Below are 22,709 nucleotides of genomic sequence, written 5' to 3'. Positions count from 1 at the left end.
AACCACTGGTGTAGAGCAGGCCTTGGTGGCCGCTGTGCAATTAGCATTTAGTATATTGCACAGGCATATCTGCCTGGGTCATGGTAAGTAATTCTGGTGCACAGGAAGGAATAGAAACCAGCTCTCTTCCTTTAATCGGTGTTTGCACCCCAGAACTAACGAGAGTGAAAAGTAGTAAAGCTAATTTTTGTCACTGAAATTAACAAGTGATGTGGAGTATATTCAGAGAACAGTTCTATTGTGTAAGATGGTGTCTCTTTTAGTCACTTTGGAGGGCAGTACTGTAATTCGAACCACTGAAGATAATTCCTTGCCAGACAATACAAGATAACAGAGCACGTATTCCTTTTCACTCATTTTTCTCTTATATCGATTTGAAACCATATTGTAGGTGTAATAGACCAGAACGTTTACCCTCCATCCCTTTGGGTACTTTGAACAGACTATCACTGTCACCGAATGAAAAAGAAAAACTCCTCATAGATTCAATCCAGCGACATCAAAAGAAGCTGGAAAACTTGCAGTCCCAGGTGAGCTGTTACCTTTAGTTTACACTGTTTTCCTGTGAGCTGTCTGGAGTTTGTCTTAGGGGAAGTTCCCACTAACTCAATGTGAATCTAAAAGTTAAACATTCTTGGTTTGTTTGGTTTGTTTTGTTTTTTGAAAGAATGGGGAGAAAAGCAGAATGTGTAAAAACTCTGATTCAGGTAGAACATGTTCCATGGCAGTATTTTTCAGTGATAGAGTTGGAATTATTAATCAAGTGAAAACAATTTGATTAACTTCGGTTTAGTAACTATCAAATTGTGAGCTGATCTTTGTTTTTTTCTGAAATACATCATGTGAAGTGAAATTAAGTGCTTACCGACTAGTAGAAAAGCAATATGTAATTGATAGTATCTTCAGAGGTGAGAATTGCATAATTTGCTTTTCTCTATCATTTATTTTCTAATAGAAATTAGGATTCTGGAAACTGCTGCTGCAATCTTCATTACCAAATTTTGTCTGGAAGTTAAATATGCACGGTCCATAAAGTCCAGAAATACTGGTACCTTTTGGTAGATTTAATATTTACTGGATACTAAAAGGATAAATAGCTTGATTTCGAGATTAAAAAATAATCCTCTCAAATTGGAGTGTATATAAACATTGTTGTCCTTTTTAGGGTGGTAGTAGATATTGGGGACTTGTTTGTTTCCTGTAGGAGGCGAAATCAGTGGAGTAAGGTCTAAATATTTTCATAGTTGTGACTAGTTTGTTTTACACTACATACATCAGTCATTGAACAGAGCTGGTCACAATCAGCATGCAGACAAATCCTTCTTTTGGGAATACAGCCAAACACCAATGCCTGGCTTCAAGGGGACAACTCTTTTGAGCTAGATTTCCAAAAAATAACTCAATTCAGAAAACTAACAGCACAGCATGGAGTGCTTGTGCTCCAAGAAGAAAGTTGTAAAACTCTGGAAGAGGGCCATAACAATAGTCTAGGAAAGGCCATTCTGTCAAACAAACCATTTCACAGCTTGCTTACCATATTTTTCGGCACTGAGTCTTATATCTTAGTCCTATGCTTCAGAAGTAAATTCTAAATGCCTCTGAAATTCATTTATTATCATAGCTGTAGTTTTTCTCCCTAGTTACTCATTCATAAGTTTGCCTAATTCTGCTGAAACAGTTCCATGCAGTGGGGACATACTCCACGATTAGATTTCAAAAATCTTCCATTGTTGCTTTTGATAACTTAGCACACTTGTAGTTTGGTCAGCTCAGTCTCCTTTTTTCCTGTTGTCTTATACGGTTAAATTGAATTATTCTGCGCCTTCTTCAAGAAAGATTTTATATAAGATTACCTGTAATCATCAAAGATGAAGTCAAAATGTCTCGTATATAGGCAACATTGTCTCTTACTTTGTAGTAGCAAATGGAAAGAACACTATTTAACACCTGGTTTGCCTCTGAAACCGCTGCTGTATGCTTAAGATTTCAATATTTTTTCCACAATAATTAGCTTTGATTAGTTACAATTTTCTTATTTTTAGTATCTTCTGGAAACCTAGAGAACTTGTTTCCAGGATAATTATCCAATTCATTGATGGTATGCACAGGCTCCCATGGAAATGCTGAGGCATTGGACTGTAACTAGTGTTATTGCGGTAATACAAGTATTCGCTATAGTATGGTTGTAACAATGCTAGTTCTGGTGGGACCCAACTGAGAGAGCCAATTCAGGACAAATTGCTTAAAGCAGGGCAGCCCAAGGCTGGGGTTCCTTTACTATTAAGGCAAACCAAACCAGCCAAACAGAGAAGACTTCGGTTTTACCCCACTGGCTAACCACAAGTCACACAAGCAATTCCCTGAGACCCTCCAGTTTCCCAGTATCACCACCAGTGCCACTCGTTATGGGGACAAATGGTTATGAAAACCAATTCACCAGTAAAAGAGAAAAGGTTCTCCTGATCCCAAAAGACCAAGCGCCCCAGACGCAGATTAATATACAAATCAGATCTTACCCACAAATCACACTGTTGCCAATCCTTTAGAATCTAAAATCTAAAGGTTTGTTCATTAAAGGAAAAAGATATAGATGAGAGCAAGAATTGGTTAAATGGAGTCAATTACATACAATAATGGCAAAGTTCTTGGTTCAGGCTTGTAGCAGTGATGGAATAAACTGCAGGTTCAAATTAAGTCTCTGGAGTACATCGACAGCTGGGATGGGTCATTCAGTCCTTTGTTCAAAGCTTCAGTTTGTAACAAAGCCCCTTCAGAGATATGAAGCAGGATTGAAGACAAGATGGAAGAGCTGCGGCAGTTTTTTATTGTCTCTTGTCATGTGGCCTTTCTTTCTTTGTTCCCAGGACATTCATCCAGCACATGGCAAGAAAAAACCTTAGAATTCTGTGCATAGGCATGTCCCTGCATACCTTGCTGAGTCACAAGGTGTATCTGCCTTCTTTCAATGGGTCAGTTGTATAGCTGATGGCCATCAAGGAGGCTAGGTAGTGCTGATGCCAAATTGGCTGGGGTGTCACCCAGAAGCATAGCATAAGTTTGAAATACAGACGGTATAGAGCCAATATTTATAACTTTAAATACAAAAATGATACATGCACCCAGATAGCATAATCATAACCAGCAAACCATAACCATGTCTTAAACACCTTATTTGACTCCCTTTATACAAGATTTGGTGCCACTACAGGACCTTGGTTGCAACAATGATCTGTATGGTCACAGGTTATGTCAGTAAAGTCACAATGGTAACACTAATTACAGTAGGATGCTAAATGTCAGTGCTCTTATGGTAAATTACTGGTCTCTTGTATGTGGACAGATGTTCACCAGTTCCTAGAACTGACCCTGCAGAGGCTGGAGAGTAAAGGGGAGCTTGACTCATCTCTTGCCAAATAGAAAAGCTTCCAGCTATGTGTTTTCTTCTCTTCTTCAGACAGTGTTTTTGATGCAGCACTGTATTGTACCTCCTGTTTTTCTTTCCTTATCTTTGATTGCTATCCCTTGTCATATGCCTTTTGAAAATCTAAGTGTAACTACATCCACTGAATTTGCCTTTATCTTGGAGGTAATACCTTCAAAGAACTCCAGCAGGTTCAGTAAAACATTCTCTTCCTTACCTGAATGCATATTGGCTATTGCTCCAGCTGTGCATGCATCCTGCACGCTTTACAAAAAAGTGCATACGTTTTATTGTGACAACTTAATACTATTATTTTTTTGAAAAAATTGTAAGTGCTGATAAGATTCAGCATAAATATTGAGTCCCATTTTTTTTCTTTCTCTGAGCTGTTACAGTGGGAGTAGCATCTTTGGGGACTCTCAGCAGGCAGAGAGGAGCTGGCATTCATTGGACATGTGCTGCATATAACGACTTTTCCAAACAAATTAAAGCGTTTAGTCTTACAGTTAGGTTTCAGGAAAGTGGACAAGAGGACTTGCTAAACCTTTAATGTTTCCAGAGCATAATGGTAGCTTTTGTACTGAAGGAAACAGAACATTTTAACTACTGAATAGCTAATCTTTGCACGCTGTAGTGTTGACTCAGGCCTGCACAACTCAGAAAGCAGCGAGGGCCATATTACTCCAAAGAAAACAGCTGAGGGCCGAAACACCCCCCCCCCCCCCAGCACTGCCCAGCCCCCCAAAACACAACTCCCCCAGCACTGCCCGCCCCGCGAAAATAACCCCCCCAGCGCCGTCCAGCACCTCTGAAACAACCCCCCCTCCCCCCGCGGCTCACCTGCCTCCCCCCCCCCCCCGCCACTGCCCACCCACTCGGATCCTCAGCCCTCCTCCCCTGCCGCCAGCTCACCTGCCCGCCGCCAATGCCCGCCTGCTCGCCTCCTCAGACCCCCACTCCCCTGGCTCACCTGCCCCCCGGCTTGTCTTCTCAGCTTCCTCTCCCCCCCGGCTCGCATACTCACCCCCCCCACCACTGCCCACCCGCTGACCTCCTCAGCCTCCCACTCCCCTGGCCAGTATTGAGCTGCCAAAATCTTAACAACTGGTTCCCTCCTCACCCCACAAGGGGGTCGTGGCCCGCCCCCCGGGACTCCTGCCCCATCCAACCCCCCGTGTTCCTTGACGCCCCCCTCCCCCGGGACCCTTGCCCCATCCACCCCCCTTCCCTGTCCCCTGACTACCCCCCACCACCCCATCCAATCCTTCCTCTCATTCCTGATGCCCCCCCTGGGACTCCTGCCCCATCCAAACACCCCTTCTCCCTGTCCCTGATACCCCTGGAACCCCTGCCCCTGACTGCCCCATCCAACCCCCCTCCTTCCTGACGGCCCCCCTGGGACCCTTGCCCCCATTCAGCCCCCCTGTTCCCCACCCTCTGACTGCCCTGACCCCTGCTCTGCTCCCCGGCTCCCAGGCTTGGGGTAAAAGGGGAACTGCCCCCCAGCACTCGCCGGCAGCGTGACTGGGAGCCAGGGGAGTGGAGCAGGCTGGGGCCGGGTCACTCCACTTCCTGCAGGAAGTGGCCTGCCTCCCTCGCCCCCGTCTCCCACGAAGGTCTCAGGTCACCTCCCCCCCTCCCCACGGAGGCCTAGGGCAGGGCCCCACACAGCCCCCCCGCGGACCGGAGTGGGGGCACAAGGTGGAAATTTCGCCTAGGGTGTGAAATATCCTTGCACTGGCCCTGTATGTGATACTAAATTTGTTTAGCATTGGAAATCAACTTTGAATCATTTTTAAAACTTGTTGCTTGACTAAATACACTTGAATTTGGGGCCATACTTCTCCAGGTGACAAGTTTATGTAAGAAGGTATATCTACACAGTCTACCAAGAAAGTTACAAAAGATTTTGGTCAAATTACATTTTGTGAAAATCATTGCTTTATAACTCATTAAAATGCCTCCTGGCTACAGTGATTATTTTTCAATATTCCTACATTTCATGGGTTGGATATTATTCAGGATAAGTCCATTGATTTTAATGGAGTTGCTCCAGTTTTATGCCAGTGGGACTGAGGACAGAAATGTGGCCCTAGATACTTAAATACATAATATTAAACTAGATGTATAGCTACCCCATATGAAAGGAGAGGTAGGATTTGTCTATTCAGACTGCTGTTATATTACACCTGTAATAGAAGTGTGTGCTGGTGAACCATTTGTATGCCAAGATGTACTCTTTGTGCAATATTGCTGTCACAGTTTCAGAGTAACTGCACCTGTATTTCCCCTCTATGGTCACTTGAGGGCATAAGATTTCTGGCTCCCAGCCAGCACGTCTCTTAGGTTGAGACCCACACCTCCCTTCCTGCTGATAAGGGATTTTAAGGCTCTACAGCCCCCTGCCATGCATTGTGATGTCCCCAGCAAGGAAGTCTACCTAAAGGCCAGCATCTGTGTGTTGTCTTCTCTCCAAGCACAATGTTTTTAACCTTTGACCACACAACTTTTCCAATAAAACTCTTTCATTATAAGAGGAAAAAACACCCCCCCACACCCCCACATACACTCACAAAATTTAAGAAAGTTCCTACATATTTAGTTAACATACCAAAAATCACCCATCTTCACATAGGGTGTCTGGTAGGCAATATCCCTTCCAACCCTTCAGCAAGAATGGGAGTCCCCTTAGAACCAAAGGTCCTGTCCATCTGCTGAGTCAAAAAGCCCTTTCTTTGTCTTTTGGTCTTTGGAAAAACCGGTTTGAATGAGTATATGCAAGACACCCGAGGGAGTGGAACTTCTCTGGAGTTGTCCTCAATACCGGGATGAGTGTACACACATACACACACTCTCTCTGTCTCTCTCTCTCTCTCTCTCTCTCTCTCTGTCTCTTTCTCTGTTCCTGAAGGAGTTGTGATAACCCTCCCCCAGGAGTAGAACTGTCATACAAGAAACCATTCATAAATTTCAAACAGTGATTCCCCAAAGATATTGCATGGGGTTGAAATATCACCACTGCTTTACTAAATTTCTCAAGGTAGCATAGCATATTGTACAGTGTGTATATATGTACTTAACTGTCTACTAACTCACAAAGAGGCAGAAGCTAAATTGACTGCCAAACTGTGGCTGCCGAATTCACCCCGGCTGCCAAACTATGCTCTATAATCTAAGCTTACATTTAAATATATTTTTGTTCAATGGGGGCACAAAAAAACTTAACCAAGTGAAAATCAGTAGTGCTGAGTGTGCAGTCAATCTGAAACAATAGCCCTGAGAGGTGTGAAATGCCCCTTTCATCTAAATGGTATCCATTAGCTTTAATTTGAGGATGACAGTATAAACCTCTACATTCTTAACTAGCTACCTGCTGGTAACTTAAACAAAATAACTAAGGGTGTCAAGTGATTAAAAAAATTAATTGTGATGAATCGCACCGTTAAACAATAATAGAATACCATTTATTTAAATATTTTGGATGTTTTCTACATTTTCAAATATATTGATTTCAGCTACAACACAGAATACAAAGTGTACAGTGCTCACTTTATATTTATTTTTATTACAAGTATTTGCACTATAAAAAAACCCAAAAGAAATAGTATTTTTCAATTCACCTAATACAAAATACTGTAGTAAAATCTCTTTATCATGAAAGTTGAACTTACAAATGTAGAATTACGTACAAAAAAACTGCATTCAAAAATAAAACAATGTAAAATTTTAGAGCCTGCAAGTCCATTCTGTCCTACTTCTTGTTCAGCCAATCTCTCAGACAAACAAGTTTGTTTACGTTTGCAGGAGATAATGCTGCCTGCTTCTTGTTTACAATGGCATCCATCTGAAAGTGAGAACAGGCATTCACATGGCACTGTTGTAGCCAGCATCACAAGATATTTACATGCCAGATGTGCTAAAGATTCATATGTCCCTTCATGCTTCAACTACCATTCCAGGGGACATGCATCCATGCTGATCACAGGTTCTGCTCAATAACTATCCAAAGCAGTGTAGACCGATGCATGTTCATTTTCATTATCTTAGTCAGATGCCATCAGCAGAAGGTTGATAGATATATAAATATAGATATAGATATATATTGATGGTTCAGGTTCTGTAGTTTCCGCATCAAAGTGTTGCTCTTTTAAGATTTCTGAAAGCATGCTCCACACCTCATCCCTCTCAGATTTTGGAAGGCACTTCAGATTCTTAAACCTTGGGTTGAGTACTGTAGCTATCTTTAGAAATCTCATATTGGTAACTTCTTTGCCTTTTGTCAGATCTGCAGTGAAAGTGTTCTTAAAATGAACAACATGTGCTGGGTCATCACTCGAGACTGCTCTAACATGAAATATATGGCAGAATGCAGGTAAAACAGAGCAGGGGACATACGATTCTTCCCGCAAGGAGTTCAATCACAAATTAAATTAACATATAGTTTTTTTAATGAGCATCATCAGCATGGAAGCATGTCCTCTGGAATGATGGCAGAAGCATGAAGGGGTATATAAATGTTTACCATATCTGGCACATAAATACCTTACATTGTTTGTTTTGTTTTTGAGTGCAGTTATGTAACAAAAAAAATCTGTTTGTAAATTGCACTTTCACAACAAAGAGATTGCACTACAGTACTTGTATGAGGTCAACTGAAAAATACCATTTCTTTTGTTTATCATTTTTACAGTGCAAATATTTGTAATCCAAACTAATATACAGTTTGATTTCAATTACAACACAGAATACAATATCCATGAAAACTTGGAAAAAATCAGAAATATTTAGTAAATTTCAATTGGTATTCTATTGTTTAACAGTGCGATTAAAACTGTGATTAATCGCAATTAATTTTTTTGAGTTAATCACAGTTAACTCACGTGATTAATCGACTGCCCTAAAAATAACAACAACCAGCAAATAGGCAATTCCCAGCTGCCTCACTCCTCATTTTTTTTATTTATCTGAATCCACAGTGGTGCTTATAGAATTTCCCCCAGAGTACCATTACTGAGGCACCTGGCCACTGAAGGAAGGTTAGGCTTACGGGGGAGTACGTAGAGTTTTGAGCCTGTTTCTTGGTATTCTCTTGTATCTCATTAGAGAGGAAATTTACTGCATTCCTGATCAGCCTGTGAAGAACAGGAGTTGCTTGGGGAACTGCTCTCCATTTTCCTCCAGAAACTTGAGGAGTCTACTTGGGTAGTCCCTGAAAATAGAAATTATATTCACGTTTTTGCCTAATTGGCTAGCTAGCACGGAGATGCTGGGTGGCCTTTGAGTTAGAATTCTGACCACTAGGTTCTTTGGTGGGAATTTCTGACCAATAAACCAGGCCTTTATAAAAATTTGTTTTACTTCAGAGTGTGCTGTGGTGACTTGGTGTTGGGGGATGGAATTGGGGGCTAACCATGCTTAATTCCCCCCCCTTTTTTTTCTAAATAAACACACCTCTTCAAAAGCCTCTGCTACCTTCTTGAAACGTAACAGATAGCAGAGTCAGTTCTCTATAAAACTCCTTAGCTAGAGATGCCCCAGAAAGCCTCATTCTGCATATATTACCAGGTGAGTTGACTTCCATAAGGATGGGAGGGGAAGAAGTATTTAAAGAGGTTATTTATAACATATTTCTGTGGTGAATGCCTCCTGCCCATAATGGGAGTATTAAAGATATTAAACTCAAGAGTTCACAGTGAAAATGTAAGATGGTAAGAACAGTCCACTAGTGAGTCTTTACTGATTTTGTGACAGGCATAAATTACTGTAAACTCCTGAACTGCATGTGTTTACATTTACATTTATTTTTATAGAAATCTCGTTTAATCAAACCGCACACGGTTACTCAGTGTGGAGACAACAGCGGAACTCTATTAATAAATGTGAGTAACTAAACTCTTTGGATAACTATTTTCCATTGTGAACTAGCAGAGGCAGAAAAGAAATTAAAGACCCACACTAATTTACCTCAGACCTGTACATGTCAGAATTTTGTCCTTTGAATGAAGCGATGTTTCATCTTGCAGAGGAAGTCTGCTAACACATTAAGAGTCTGATCCAAAGCCCACTGGAAATTAATGAGAATTTTTTCCATTGGCCTCTGTGGTTTCTGAATCAGGCTTTTAGTAAAGTCAAACTTTGTGTATTTCAAGAGTTATGAGGTAAAATAGTTTGTGAGCTTTCTTGTTTGTGAGCTTTCTTGTTAAATGACCCAACCAAAAGAGAAGTGGTTACTTTGACATAACTGACAGTTTCCTTCCTTTAAGAAAAAAAAAACAGTGAGTCAAAGAAATGCTTTCCATAGAGAGCCAGCTCCCTCATCTTCATGCTTGGATAACTGTAGCAGAAAACAACACATGCAAAAAAGAGGCCCTAAAAGATGGGATATTTCAGAGCACAGGGTTGTTTCTCAGAAGAAAGCAAGACCTCATGAACGACAGATACCTCCTGTTTCCCTACTGGAGAAGGATCACCGAGTTTCACTGGTGTAGTACCACTTTATTTCTTTGTTTTTGATCTCCTTCCTAAAGTAGCTTGCTTATTAGTTTGATTTATACTGGGTATTTATCAACTTGGAAGGTGCATTTCCAATAAGAAAAATTTAAGAAAGGGCAAATACTATAACACAAAATTCATGAACTTTCATTAAAATCTTTGCAGTCATTTTGAGAATTGCAGCCCTTGTTAACTGGCTTTCCATGATCAGTGAGGCATTCAATCAAAGTGGATGTGGCCCATTCCCAGCAATACTTCAAAAACAGACTTCCGCGAGAAACTGCAGAACTGGAATTAATTTGCAAACTTGACACCATCAAATTAGGCCTGAATAAAGACTGGGAGTGGCTGGGTCACTACAGAAAATAATTTTCCCTCTGTTGATACTCACACATTCATGTCAACTGCTGGAATAGGCCACGTCCACCCTATTTGAATTGGCCTCATTAGGACTGACTCTCCCCCCCTTGGTAAGGCAACTCCCATCTTTTCATATGCTGTATATTTATACCTGCTTACTGTATTTTCCACTCCATGCATCTGATGAGTGGGTTATATCCAATGAAAGCTTATGCCCAAATAAATTTGTTAGTCTCTAAGGTGCCACAAGGACTGCTTGTTGTTTTTACTGATACAGACTAACACGACTACCACTCTGAAACCTGAGACAATTCAATGACTGAAAACCAGGGATTAGAATGGAAAGGTTTATGCAGCTTCGAAAATAGTATAGTGGTAACACCTGCTACAGTTCAGCTTGCCTGGTATTTCTTTGTAGTAGCTGGAAGAAATAAAACATCTAAAAGCAGTAAGACAGACTAATAACATCAGCAGTTAAAATGGCTAGAATAAAAATACACTGGTGCTATCAGTCCTCATGCTTCAGGGCATAAAGTGAACACTTGCAAAGCTCAGGAAAAAGTCACTTTCCCCATGTCCCCTCCCTCTATTCCAAACACACCCAATGGGGTAGTATTGGCTCATTTGACCATTAGGGCTCAGCATTGTTTGCCTTCCTCTGGCAGAAATGACTGTTGAGGATGGCATACATTATTAGGTGGACTATTGGTTTAATGTGGTGTGGTCATTCTTTGGTGCTAAATGACTCCTGGTCATAAACTGAGTGTGAAAAGACAGATGGCTAGTGTATGCTGATTTGAATATTGTACATTGACCTCATTTTAATACCAGGATTAAATTCAGGGGCAAATATTCAGAAGACACAATTCAGTCGCAAGTACAAATTTTACAAGTGGAAATGACATATGGAAAATGAACACTGCCCTCTTGAAAATTCACCCCTAGAAACAGAATCAGATTTGAACTGTGGATATTTCAGCCCCTTGGTGCATCTTGTGGAAATGTAGCAATACAAAAAATGCATGTTTTGGGCATTTTTACCTAAAAAGCAGAAGGCAAAAGCAGCAATTCCCGGTTATTAAATAATGCTAAGACTTCTGAAATATGCAGGTTGCCACACTGTTTGAATAGGTGTAACATCCTGGAGCATTATTTTACTCTCAATCCTGGGTGATGTGGTGTGCTTCAACATCTGTGCTGTTGGCATGCTAAAATTAACTCTAAACTTGTTGCTTCCAATTCTCATACCTTGTTGCAGGTGCCTCTTCCTAAGAGCCAACACATGCTTCTGGAGAAATCTGAAGTTGCCAACATTAAAAAAGAAGACAGTGACCCAGAAATCATCTGTGTAAATAGCCTTTTTACCTTTCTTTTTAACCCATAAGCACTGTGTAATATAAGCTGTAGTCAATATCCATAGTGAAGATTGAGTGCATTGATACCTCAATTTTTCCTATTAGAAACCCATTTTTAGAAATGGCTGCTAGCACCATTGTGCCAACACTGGGGAGGCAGCATAATTTTGTCTAATCAGATTTTAAAAGAATATCTTAACAAAACATTTTACTGTCCACACTGCCTGATAAAAACCAGAACGAATTTTTACATGGCAGAAGGATGTAACTTGGTAAATGACTTAAAGCCGCTAATACTCTCAGTTGATTGGCTTTGAGCTTTCTAAATCCCTGACTTGAAATGCTACTTGCCTTAATTACTTGTGGATCATCTGCTCTAAAATGCTGATTTGTCATGAAACTTGAAAAGGTAGTGTTTCTAATGCAGTGAAAATCAGTCCATAAAACAGTAAACCTACTATGTCCGTGCAAGTAGCACATACTTACAGTTAATCTTAGGAGCATAATTTATTCAGAATAGTACAGAAACTCTGAGAATAGCAGCCTTTATCAACTCAAGGTGTTCTGTCCATGACAAAAAGAATATCAAAAATAGCATAGTTGTTTGATATTAATTTTAACAATAACTCTAGGATTCTGGTGATAGCAAGATGCACATAGAGCAAAATTGCAAAGATAAAGTAAGGGGAAAGCAGCAGGAGAGCTGCAGTTTCTCAAGGAGACAATATTAAAGGCACACCTGCGAACTTGGTCCTGACTCAGTGCAAGGGGCTGGATTCGATGACTTTGTGAGGTCCCTTCCAGCCCTACATTTCTGTGATCAAGTGTGATGACCAAGATTAATTATAATAGTTGTAAGTCCTAGGTATAGTGTGCATTTCCTATATAGAAATGTCTAGCAACATGCAAATAGTGTTTTTTTTAGGAGGCAGCATGGTCTAATAGAGATGAGAAGTAGGAGTTGGGACATCTGGTTTATGTTCCTAGGTGTGCCACTGACTCACTGAGGCACACACTGTAAGTGATTTACCTAACATCAATTTTCCCATCTTTAAAACAGGACCTATGCTACTACCATACAAACAATAAAAATAAAAGTTGTGACTTGGGCAGAACTTGTTCAAGCCACTCTTGTCAGGAGAGTAGGCTCTCTCATCCGGTACTTACTCTTTCAGAGTTGGTCATAAATGTTACGTGAATCACGTTGCTTGTGGTATTCTGGCATTTTTACTTACAGTACCAGCCAAAAAATGAAAGTCTGAACCTGGGGAAAAAATACCGAAACAGACTAGGATTGTTTGGAGTGCACATATGGAATAGTTCTTTATCTCTCACTCTGCTAGATACTTTTCAAACCATTTCAGATCTTGTTATTTCTAAAGTAACTCAAGTTTCACTTGCAAGTGAAGTATTGGCAGATCAGATGTCACTTGGACCATGTAGCTACTTATATCAAGTGTAACTGTTTGGCTCCTGTTTTACTAATCTGCATTCTACCTTCCAAGCAGTTGTTATAACAACATCAAACCAGGGGTTAGATTGGACCAGCTGTCACTTCATTTCCTACTCCAGACCACCTACACATACTCATACTGTCGATGAGATCGCTAGAACAGGGAAAGTTTAACATATGATTGAGTTAGTAGTAGTAGTAGTATAAATATAGATTACCTAAAGATAAGGATGGAACTGCCTTTGGAATCAAACAGTAAAGTGGTACATGACTGCTGAAATGACATAGTACGTGGGTTAGGAACAAGGGCCCAGCACCAACTGCTTTTACCATCCACAGATTACGAGTCAGATTGTATCGCTACATTTCTGGCCCAGACTGGGACAGTGTGGAGTCATGGGAGCTCTGAGATGCTATCTCATCCAGAAGTTAGTTCATGTCTGAGCTTCTTGGCATGCAGTGGGAAGTGTGTACATGGCTATTCCTCTTCTCGGTTTTGAGGAGACCTGAAACAGTAAGTGCTAAGAGAGAATAGTCCCAGTATTCCCTCAGCTGGAAGAACTATTACTATGTCCGACCTTTGTGCAGGAAACAGAAAAAGTGGCAGTGTGCCTTATACTCCACAGCAGCACAAGTGTCAGGTATAATCTAACCTACATCTGTTTTCAAACAGTGCTTAAATACTGTATTGCTGGTGACCATAGAAATGCCTATAACATTCTTGACAAATGCTACTGTTTTTTCCCTGCTAAGTGGTGGTGTGACTCTCCACTTCAAACAGTGCTTCACACTTAAGGTTTGCATCTCCCTTGGCATGGAGCACCCCCTTTACTCAGTCATTCTGCCGGGTCTTGGAAGGCTTTTCTTAGTTCACATATACCAGTTTTTATTTGTTTTAAGGAAACATCATGTTTGTCATTTATCACTTGCTCCCAGTATATTTGTGTGATCACAGCTGGCACTCTAATCTCAGGCTGCTGGTGGTTAATTAAGTTAGACAAATACCTATTCTCCGTAGATATATCATTGCTTTTCTGTTATGCTGTTGCTGCAAGAATTAAATTAGGAATTAATTGCCTTTTACTGCCTTGGCAGCTTTTGTTATATTAAACCAGACAGTTATTGGCCTGCTTTAGTTCATCTTAACCCCTCCCTTGCTTGCCATAAAATGAGACAATGGCTGTATGCAGATTCTTACGTCTCTTGCCATATAGACCCAGGTTGCCCTGGCAAAACATATTCTCACTAAATATCTTGGCTCAGTCTCTTAGCTAGTGTAACTGGGATAGTGCCTTGTAAGTCAGTGGAGCTGTGCTAGTTCACACCAACTGCAGATCTGGCCCTTGATCTGCCAAATGAAGTACATCAAAATGGCTCTGGTGTATGAATGTAGATGACTCCTACAAAGTACAGGTAAACATGTCCGTATCCGTGTCCTGGGTGACGTGAAATATCTGATGATCATGCTTCATACCATCTTCTGTACCAAATGGGTATAGAATAGGTAGCTGTGATGGGGCGTACAGACCCCACACTGAAGTGGAAGGGTTAAGGAGCTACTCTGGGCCCAGGCAGCTCTGCCCTGCTAAACCTGCAGTGCATGCACAGGCTGGAGGAGGAGCTGAAAAGGAGAGCGGAGTAGCTCGCTTGCATGTGAGCAGACCTACACTCTGAAACTCTCCAAAAAGAGCCTTGCTGGGGTCCCTGACTATTGATGGTCTGTCCAATCTGCTGAGGGAAAAGGACTCTGGACATCTGCAAGGTTGGAGACTTGTTTGATTTATTTTGTTCGCAAGCTTTTGCATTTCCCTCTTGAGCGGAGAGGCTGGTAGGAAGTGATCTAGGAGACCTGGCACTTCAGGGTAGTGAGTTCAGCTGCCTGCCTTTGGGCCCTGGATTGGAACCTAGTGGAGGGGGGGTGGGCCCAGGTTCCCTTACCCATGTCCTGATGGGGCTGGAGACTCAGGACTAGGAAGACCTCATGTCTCAGAGAGTCCCATGTCTGGGGCTTTGGCCAGGTAAATCCTGAAGCCACTTGCTGGGCAGAAGAACTAGCTCTTTGTTGGAATCTTGACACACCCTGGAACAGGTGGACACAACCTGTGGCCCAGCCAGAGGGCCAAGCCATAGCAGAGGACAGATCACCAAAGGCTATCAACAGGGGGTGCCAAGATAGAAGAGCAATTGTCACACCCTCACTGACCACTAGGCGGCACCTGTGGAGAGTAGATCCCTTCACAGTAGCCCATTAGCTTCACCACTTTTCTTCGTGCCTGAGGCAAAAGTCTCAGACCTTAACTGTTATATCCCACTTCTAAGATACTCAGTATATTCTCCAGTAATAACTATCTTTGTAGATCACTTGTTTTGTAGACAAAAATGGTGCTGTCACTTTGCTTGTGTCTTCATTTATCTGTTTGATCTGGGCTAATTAACTGTTATTAGATATAACTCACCTAACAGAGGCAGTATAGTAAATGCTTCTCTAAACTAAATTGAAATCCTAATTCTGTTAATAAAATGTAATTCCTTGGCATTTTGCTGTTTTGCACATAACATCCTAGATATATGAACCAGGACAGCAGTATTGATTTATGGTAAGGCAACTTTCTTTGTTCTTTTGACTTCCCTTTTAACATTCCTATATATTAGAGCCTTGCTTTAAGTATGCCTATATGCTTTAGTGTGATGATAATTCTAGTCAAATAGATTACTTGGTTTCTCATCACTTATATCTGCATCTAATGTCTCAATCTTGGTTTAACTTCTTTTGACAACCTGATTTATTTGTAGCTGATGATCAATTTGCCTTTACTACAGACTGTATTAAAGTACTGTACACAGGCCTGTCAAAAAGTCAGCCTTGCTAGCTTCTGTGCAGATAAACCTGATGGTGCACCTGATTGGAGAAGAATCAGTGTCTATGTAAAAGCAGTTATCATTCTGTATTTCCGCTTCTACTGTTGTCAAAACAATGCTCACTACTCTCACTATAAATAAAGCCCTGCCATCTGTTCCATTATAAATCCCTGTTTTTTAGCATTTGTAATGGCTGTAAAACCTCGCTCCAGGCTAAAACTTGGTTTATGAGGCTTAATGTGTAGAATGATGTGAAATTATCCGGGTGCTTTTTAATAGGTAATAAAACTTGGCAGCTCCATCAGTAGTACACTGTATATGACATAAATTATGATGAAAAAATGGCAGGACAGAATAAAGAACATTGTACATTTGTCCTAAACAAGCAGTGGATCAGATGGAACCAGCAGAAATGAGGTGGAGATCTTGTATCTGAAATAGTTCCTGAGTTGGCCATTCATGAGGGTTATGAGAAATTGAAACAGGTGGGGGATAAAATAGTGATGGAGTTGGAGAGGACTGATTTGGAGGTGCAAATATCAACAAAATGAAACCAGTTAGATACCTGGGAAGGGTGGCTGCTGACAAGAGTATGAAAGGTTTCATACACTGTGAGGAATCTAGGTAGTTTTATATACTGTTAGAGATGTTAAAATTTGGAGTATTACTTTAAGTAATGGATTATCTACATGATGGAGTAGGAAATATCTCCCCAGTACTCTGGGCAGTTCTTCTTCTTAGAATATGCACTACATGCTTCAGGTGGCTTGTGACCAGGATTCATTGCTGAATTTGGTCTGCTGGTTGGATCATTCCTTCCCCAGCCCAAGCTGGGTACTGTCAGGGAGCGCAATGTGAATGCTGATGTATGCCTCCTCTGGGCACTATATCTCCATGCAAGAGGAGACATCTGCAAGGGGACATGCATGCAGCCAGAGCTTTCATGGTTTTAGATGGCTCAGACTTGCTGCTCTGGGGAGCTTGCTTCCAAATGTGGAGATCAGCAGAAGTAATTGCTGAGGGACAATCTATTAGGATTGTCATTAGCTTTAACTGTTTAGTTCTTTCTTGGCTGAATACCTTTTTCATTATTGCCATCTCTGAAAACATAGTAATATGCCAACTCGTTATTTATGGGGCATTTTTTTAGTATTCTTTCTCCATTCAAACAGTGAACAAACTTGTGAACAAAAGAAACTATATCACAGATGTGGTAGCAGCCAAGGCACATAGTTAACTGGCCTCTGAGTCAGCAGAGGAGATTTTATGCTTGATTACCTGCCACTGATTTGACCGCATTACCTCGAACAAGTCACTTAGCCGTCTTACAGATGGGGGAAGAGAGACTCAGAGAGATTACTGCTTACCCAGCTTCATGAAGCATTGTGACATTACTGGATTCTAAATGCTATCGAAGTGCTAAGCAATATTGCCTAATTTTCATGTGGAAGGTGTGAGTTATATACAGTGATGGTCTTCCTCACTCACTTTCCCACTAGGAAAGCTGAAATCCAAGTTAAACATAGGTCTTGTCTCCATGAGCCAGGGATTAATCCACAGTTAGTTGCTCTGTGTTAGTTAATACGCTGTACACAAGCTGCAGTTAATAGTGGGCACATGGGCAGCTGTGCTCTCTTTCAGTTCTCATCATTGTATGCACAGGGTGGGGGCTTGCTGCATACTATGTGTGTGGCATTCTCAAAGGGTATTCCATGGTCCTTAGCTTTGCTTCTGAGCAGTGAGCATTTCTGGGATTTCTCTCGCTGTACATTGTGGGATGAGTAGAGGAAGCCAATGGAATTCTGGGACTTGGAGTCAAAGTTTTTTTTAAAAATCCTATGATTCCTCTCTCTCTCTCTCTCTGTCCAATGCTTCCTCTCCGTCTGGCTGGGCTAGCACCATTTTGACATTGCTATCAGCCAGCATATACTTAACTGCGTTCCATGCTGCTGTGCTGACAACCGCAAAGATGCAGAGGCTACTTGGGCTGTATTTCAGTTCTCAAAGTCAGGCAGCTTTGCGTTTTGGACTGTGCCTGATGCACCACCAAGCACAAGATGTGACAGCAGCAGCTTCAGCAGTGGGGGAGGAAGGAAGACAAGGACGAGCTTGATACCAAGCAACTGCTACTACAGGAGCTGTTCTTGGAGCAGCGTCACACATTACAGTGCTGTTTCTAGGCTTAGAAAACCAGTGTGGATTGGTGGGATAGGATCACTAGGCAGACTTGAGATGACCAGCAGTGGTGAGAGAATTTCAGGATGGCAAAGGGTGACTTTTTCTGAGATCTGCGCTGAACTAGCAGCAGCAGCAGCATACCAACCTGCAGTGTCCCCCACACATGGACAAGCGGGTCGCAATCACCCTTGGGAAAACGGGCCACTCTGCAATGCTACCAGTCCATAGCAAACCAGTTCAGTGTAAGGAGATCCACTGTTGGGGCCATTGTAATGCAGATGTGTGCTGCCATGCATAAGGCACAGTTCCACAGGCTTATAAAGCTTAGCAATGTATTTTGAAAGAGTATTACACAATTCACGGCTAACGAGGGGTTGCTGCACTCTAATTAATCCTTTCTTGTGAGCTCAGGCATTTTCTCTCCAAACTAGTTTGTGTAACTGCGGTTAAACCCCCCAATGTAGACAAACCTGTTATTAGCTGCTAATGCTACCATTTCTGGACACTAAGGCCTACAGTAATCTGTGAGAGACGTGCTGTGCCTTGTCTTTGAGGATACTGGAGGTAGCTTAGTGCTGTTGCTAGGTCACTATGAGGAAAGATTGTGCCCCCATTAACTAATTGTATTAATCACATTAATGCACTATCCCAGAGACCCATTGTGTTAGGGACTACACATGTACATACGCAGCCCCTGCCCTGAAGAGTTTACAGTCTAACTGGACAAGACAGACAAAGGGTAGAAGAAGGAAATGTTATTCCTTTTCCATGTGAGGAACTGAGGCACAAGTTAAATGACCAGGTGAAGATGCGTCAGCTCAGGGTTCAATCCAGACATCCAGAGTCTCAGCTGAGCACATTAACTATGCTTCCTCCTGCTAGAAGTTCTGCTTACAATGGCAAAATGAGTTGGCAGCTAATTTCCCTCCCTCTTTATTTTTAGCCCTTTATCTCTCTTTTCCAGGCAGCAGTGAGCTCTTCCTGTGCATCTCCACCACTACTTCTTCTCTAGGAGCCATTGGCGCACCAAGGCTTTGGTCCCCTGTTTTACAATGGCAGTGCCTCCCTGTTGTCTCCTCCCTGCCCTCTCAGGGCAAAGCATCCTAGGGGACACCAGGAAGAAAGCAAATACTGCTTTGTTTGTGAGACCGATTTCTGACAGCGTTGCAGGGGACTGTGCCAAATCTGTTCTCAGACAGTGGCCTCTCATTTTCTACCAAGGTTAGAGTCCAGAGGGCTTAGTTTGCACAGTCAAAGCAAATGGGGCAATGGATGAAACGCTGCATAGCACTGAAAAGATCCCTCCCTTCCCTGCAAGCCATGTCACGCTGAACAAAAATCTGAGTGAAAGAACAGCGGATTACATGAAAGGCCACTATCCTGAAATAGTCACACAAGGCTAACAGAAAATCACCACTATGGTGGGCTTCAAACTGGCAATCAGAATACTTTAGACTTTTTTCTCTTTTTTATAACATAAGAAAGCTAATCAGATCATACGATAACTCATTTTCAGCTTCCTATCTTTAGGCCACTACAGAGTTCCTTTCATATGTTGCTGCTATGAAACTTTCATAAGCCCGTGCCTAACAAAGCATAGAGGTAGATCCACTGTATTCAGTGGGACTGCTCATGAGTTTACTTTCCTGAATAAGGGCCAGAATAAGGCCATATTTAGAACATTTTAAAAATATCAAACTGCTTGCTAAGCAGCATAATCTTTTTCACCAGATCTGCAAAACACGTGTTGTATGCCCACATTTTCCCCGTTTATTTACATCTGGTTAAAAACAATGGAGAGTTGATCCGCAAAACTGCACAAGTACAACATTGAGCTGAGAAGACAAATATCAAGGAAACGTGTAAGGCCTGATTCTGCCAGTATGATTCGATCGATTTGATGGGGTCACTTCTGACTTATGCCTGTGGAAGCAAGTTCAAAATCAAACCCAAATTGAATTTAACCTGGAGTTAACCTCCAATTAACATGTATTATATTGGGATTTAACTTTGCTATGTAGATCCATGGCTTTTTAGGAGAAGACAGTTTCTTAAGATATCGAAAGATAAACTAAATTTTATGCGTTTTAGGTAATGGCGTCTGAGGATGAGACTGAAGATTTGTCTAAGGGTGGGGAAAGTAAAGAATTTCTTTGGTTGAACAAAGGTAAAATCAAAAAGTGTTTTGTACTTTCAATCTAGACTATGGTTACAGAATTGCTGTGAATATTTAAAACAAAATAACAATATACACAAGAGGGACTTGCAACTGACACTAATCTCACTATCATATGACTATTGGGAAATAGTTAATTGGAAGCAAAATCTTTGTGTGCTTAGGCCAGGAAACTGAATATTCTTTTGGAGGACAGATTTCAGTTTCAAGGGACAATTCTAAATGACTATCTTTAAAATGATAACTTCCTTTTTCAACATAAGCTAGTGTTAAAGCATTCTTTAAAGAAATTACTTCAAAGTGGTTTCTAAAGTCAACAATTTTTTTTTCATCTAATGTGTTTTGCTAAATGTTTAGGTTCATTTGGAGGAAAACAGAAACAGCGTGACTTACAAAGGTATATTTGTTTTGATCAGAAGGATGCTACAAAAATAAAGGGAAATAATTTGCCTTCTTCAAAATTGGAAAGGTGAGAATATTAATATTATCAAAATGCAAAGGGGCTGTTCCAAAATGTTTTGTAATGGTGTTATATCTAATGATACCAAATATTGCAATGTATTGCAAACACTGAATATGCTATACAAACTACTGAGTTAGGAATACAGTAATGATCTCACAAGTTAGAGCGGTAACTACCAGCTTCAGTGTGCAGTTAAGAATGTTTTAGCATTTTATGTCTTCCATTTATACTACATTTGTAGTGGCTTTTGCAGTATATAGATATTAAACACATTTTTACTGACCTTACTTATCACCGCTAAAAACTGTTAATTTCAAAAGAGACACTTTCAGACTTAAGGCCTAGTCTAGTCATCAGTGTAAATTGGCACTAACATTTTTGCAGTCAGTGGAGTTACATAAATGTAAAATTAGGCTGAAAATAAGGATTGCTCCCTAATAGTTACTTAAATTGTTCTTTAGCTCTTATTTAAAGTAAAGTGGTAATTCTGTTTAATTTTGAAAAGTTGCTAATGCATAATTGTATTTTACTTGCTCTTAACTTTTTTGCTCTAAATCAGTGTCTTCTGAAATAAACTATATCCACATTATGCTGCTTCAAAATTCCTTTTGTTTCCTAATAACTTGATTTGATAAAATTTCTAGTAATAAAAGCTCTAGGCCAAATCCTGCATTCCTGTTGCACATACAGCTCCCATTCTTTTCAAGAGAAAGGCAGAGGCTTAAAAACACAGCACACTACAACCAAGTGGAAAGGGCTAAAAAATAACCTGCTGTCAGGTGTTCACTCTATATATAAAAGCCAAGTTTTCTTCCAAGACTTCAGATTCCCTAATCAAGTTAAATTATCTTCAACAACCGGTATATTCTTTTGTGTGAAATGAGACCCAATAATACCGTATGCAGCTACAGTACGATACCTAATTGTGATCCTACATGTAACTAAATTTTCATTCAAATATGCATACATATAAAGGCATAACTTTGCAAGGAGTTGAGCACCTCCTGTCAGGTGATGAGCAGCCTCTGCTCCCATTGACTTTCCCACGTGGCAAGATGGGGCCCATAGTCAGGATGACCAAATCCAGTGGGGCTTTTGCCATCATCCTTAACTTCACTGGGTGAGTGGATGAAAGAGCTACAAAGTTTTTCTGTTCAAAACAGAAGTCACCTAACACAATTAGGTAAGCTCACTGCAAAGTAGACAGAAATAAATCTGAGTAGCCTAAATGCTGACTTTAAAATAATGCTATATCAGGTTGAGATGGTAAACGTAAATATTTTTTCCACAATAATGAACTCAGCCCTTTGCCTATGTTGTATCTTTTACAGCTGGGTTAATTTCTATGCTTGATGACATGTTGCGGAGTTGTGGGAATTTCCTGGTATATTTGTCTTGAAATCTCAACCAGAGGAAGCACTCTGAATGACATATAAAGCAGACTCCATTTTTAATATCTTTTCTCAAATACAAGTAAACTATATGATGTTGATATAATCTACTCAGCCTATATTGTACTGAAAGCAATAAAATATCTTGATAGATACAAATAAAGAAAAAAGGCCAAAATATGTCATGTGTGTTAATTATTCAGCAAATTATTATCTGTTGCCCACTCTGTTGCTGCTGCTACACAAATTTAGCTATTCAGCTATTTTGTTGATACTTTTGAATCTGCAATGCCAGTTTAATAGTACTAGGGGCTAGTCAACTCCAGCTCTGTGCTTAATACTTGCTCTTTAGTAAGCTTCACAACTGTTTCAGAGTAGCAGACGTGTTAGTCTGTATCCGCAAAAAGAACAGGAGCACTTGTGGCACCTTAGAGACTAACAAATGTATTTGAGCATAAGCTTTCATGAGCTACAGCCCACTTCATAGGATGCATGCAGTGGAAAATACAGTAGGAAGATATATATACACACACACACACAGAGAACATGAAACAATGGGTG

General features: G+C 40.9%; 1 protein-coding gene across 5 annotated transcripts in view; it reads left to right on the top strand.

Annotated features, from left to right (window-relative positions):
• Positions 1-22,709, top strand: part of LOC123362615 (MORC family CW-type zinc finger protein 1-like) — a 95,501-nt gene that overhangs the window by 54,200 nt on the left and 18,592 nt on the right. For all 5 annotated transcript variants that reach the window (XM_045003009.1, XM_045003008.1, XM_045003010.1 and 2 more), the window contains 6 exons: positions 392-530; positions 9,232-9,300; positions 9,685-9,903; positions 11,532-11,621; positions 20,210-20,285; positions 20,652-20,763. In XM_045003009.1, the coding sequence (XP_044858944.1) occupies positions 392-530; positions 9,232-9,300; positions 9,685-9,903; positions 11,532-11,621; positions 20,210-20,285; positions 20,652-20,763 (705 nt within the window). The remainder of the gene's footprint in view (positions 1-391; positions 531-9,231; positions 9,301-9,684; positions 9,904-11,531; positions 11,622-20,209; positions 20,286-20,651; positions 20,764-22,709) is intronic.

The sequence above is a fragment of the Mauremys mutica genome, chromosome 2 (genome assembly GCF_020497125.1).
Source record: "Mauremys mutica isolate MM-2020 ecotype Southern chromosome 2, ASM2049712v1, whole genome shotgun sequence".
Taxonomy (NCBI): domain Eukaryota; kingdom Metazoa; phylum Chordata; order Testudines; family Geoemydidae; genus Mauremys; species Mauremys mutica.
This window is presented reverse-complemented; position numbering and strand designations above follow the sequence as displayed.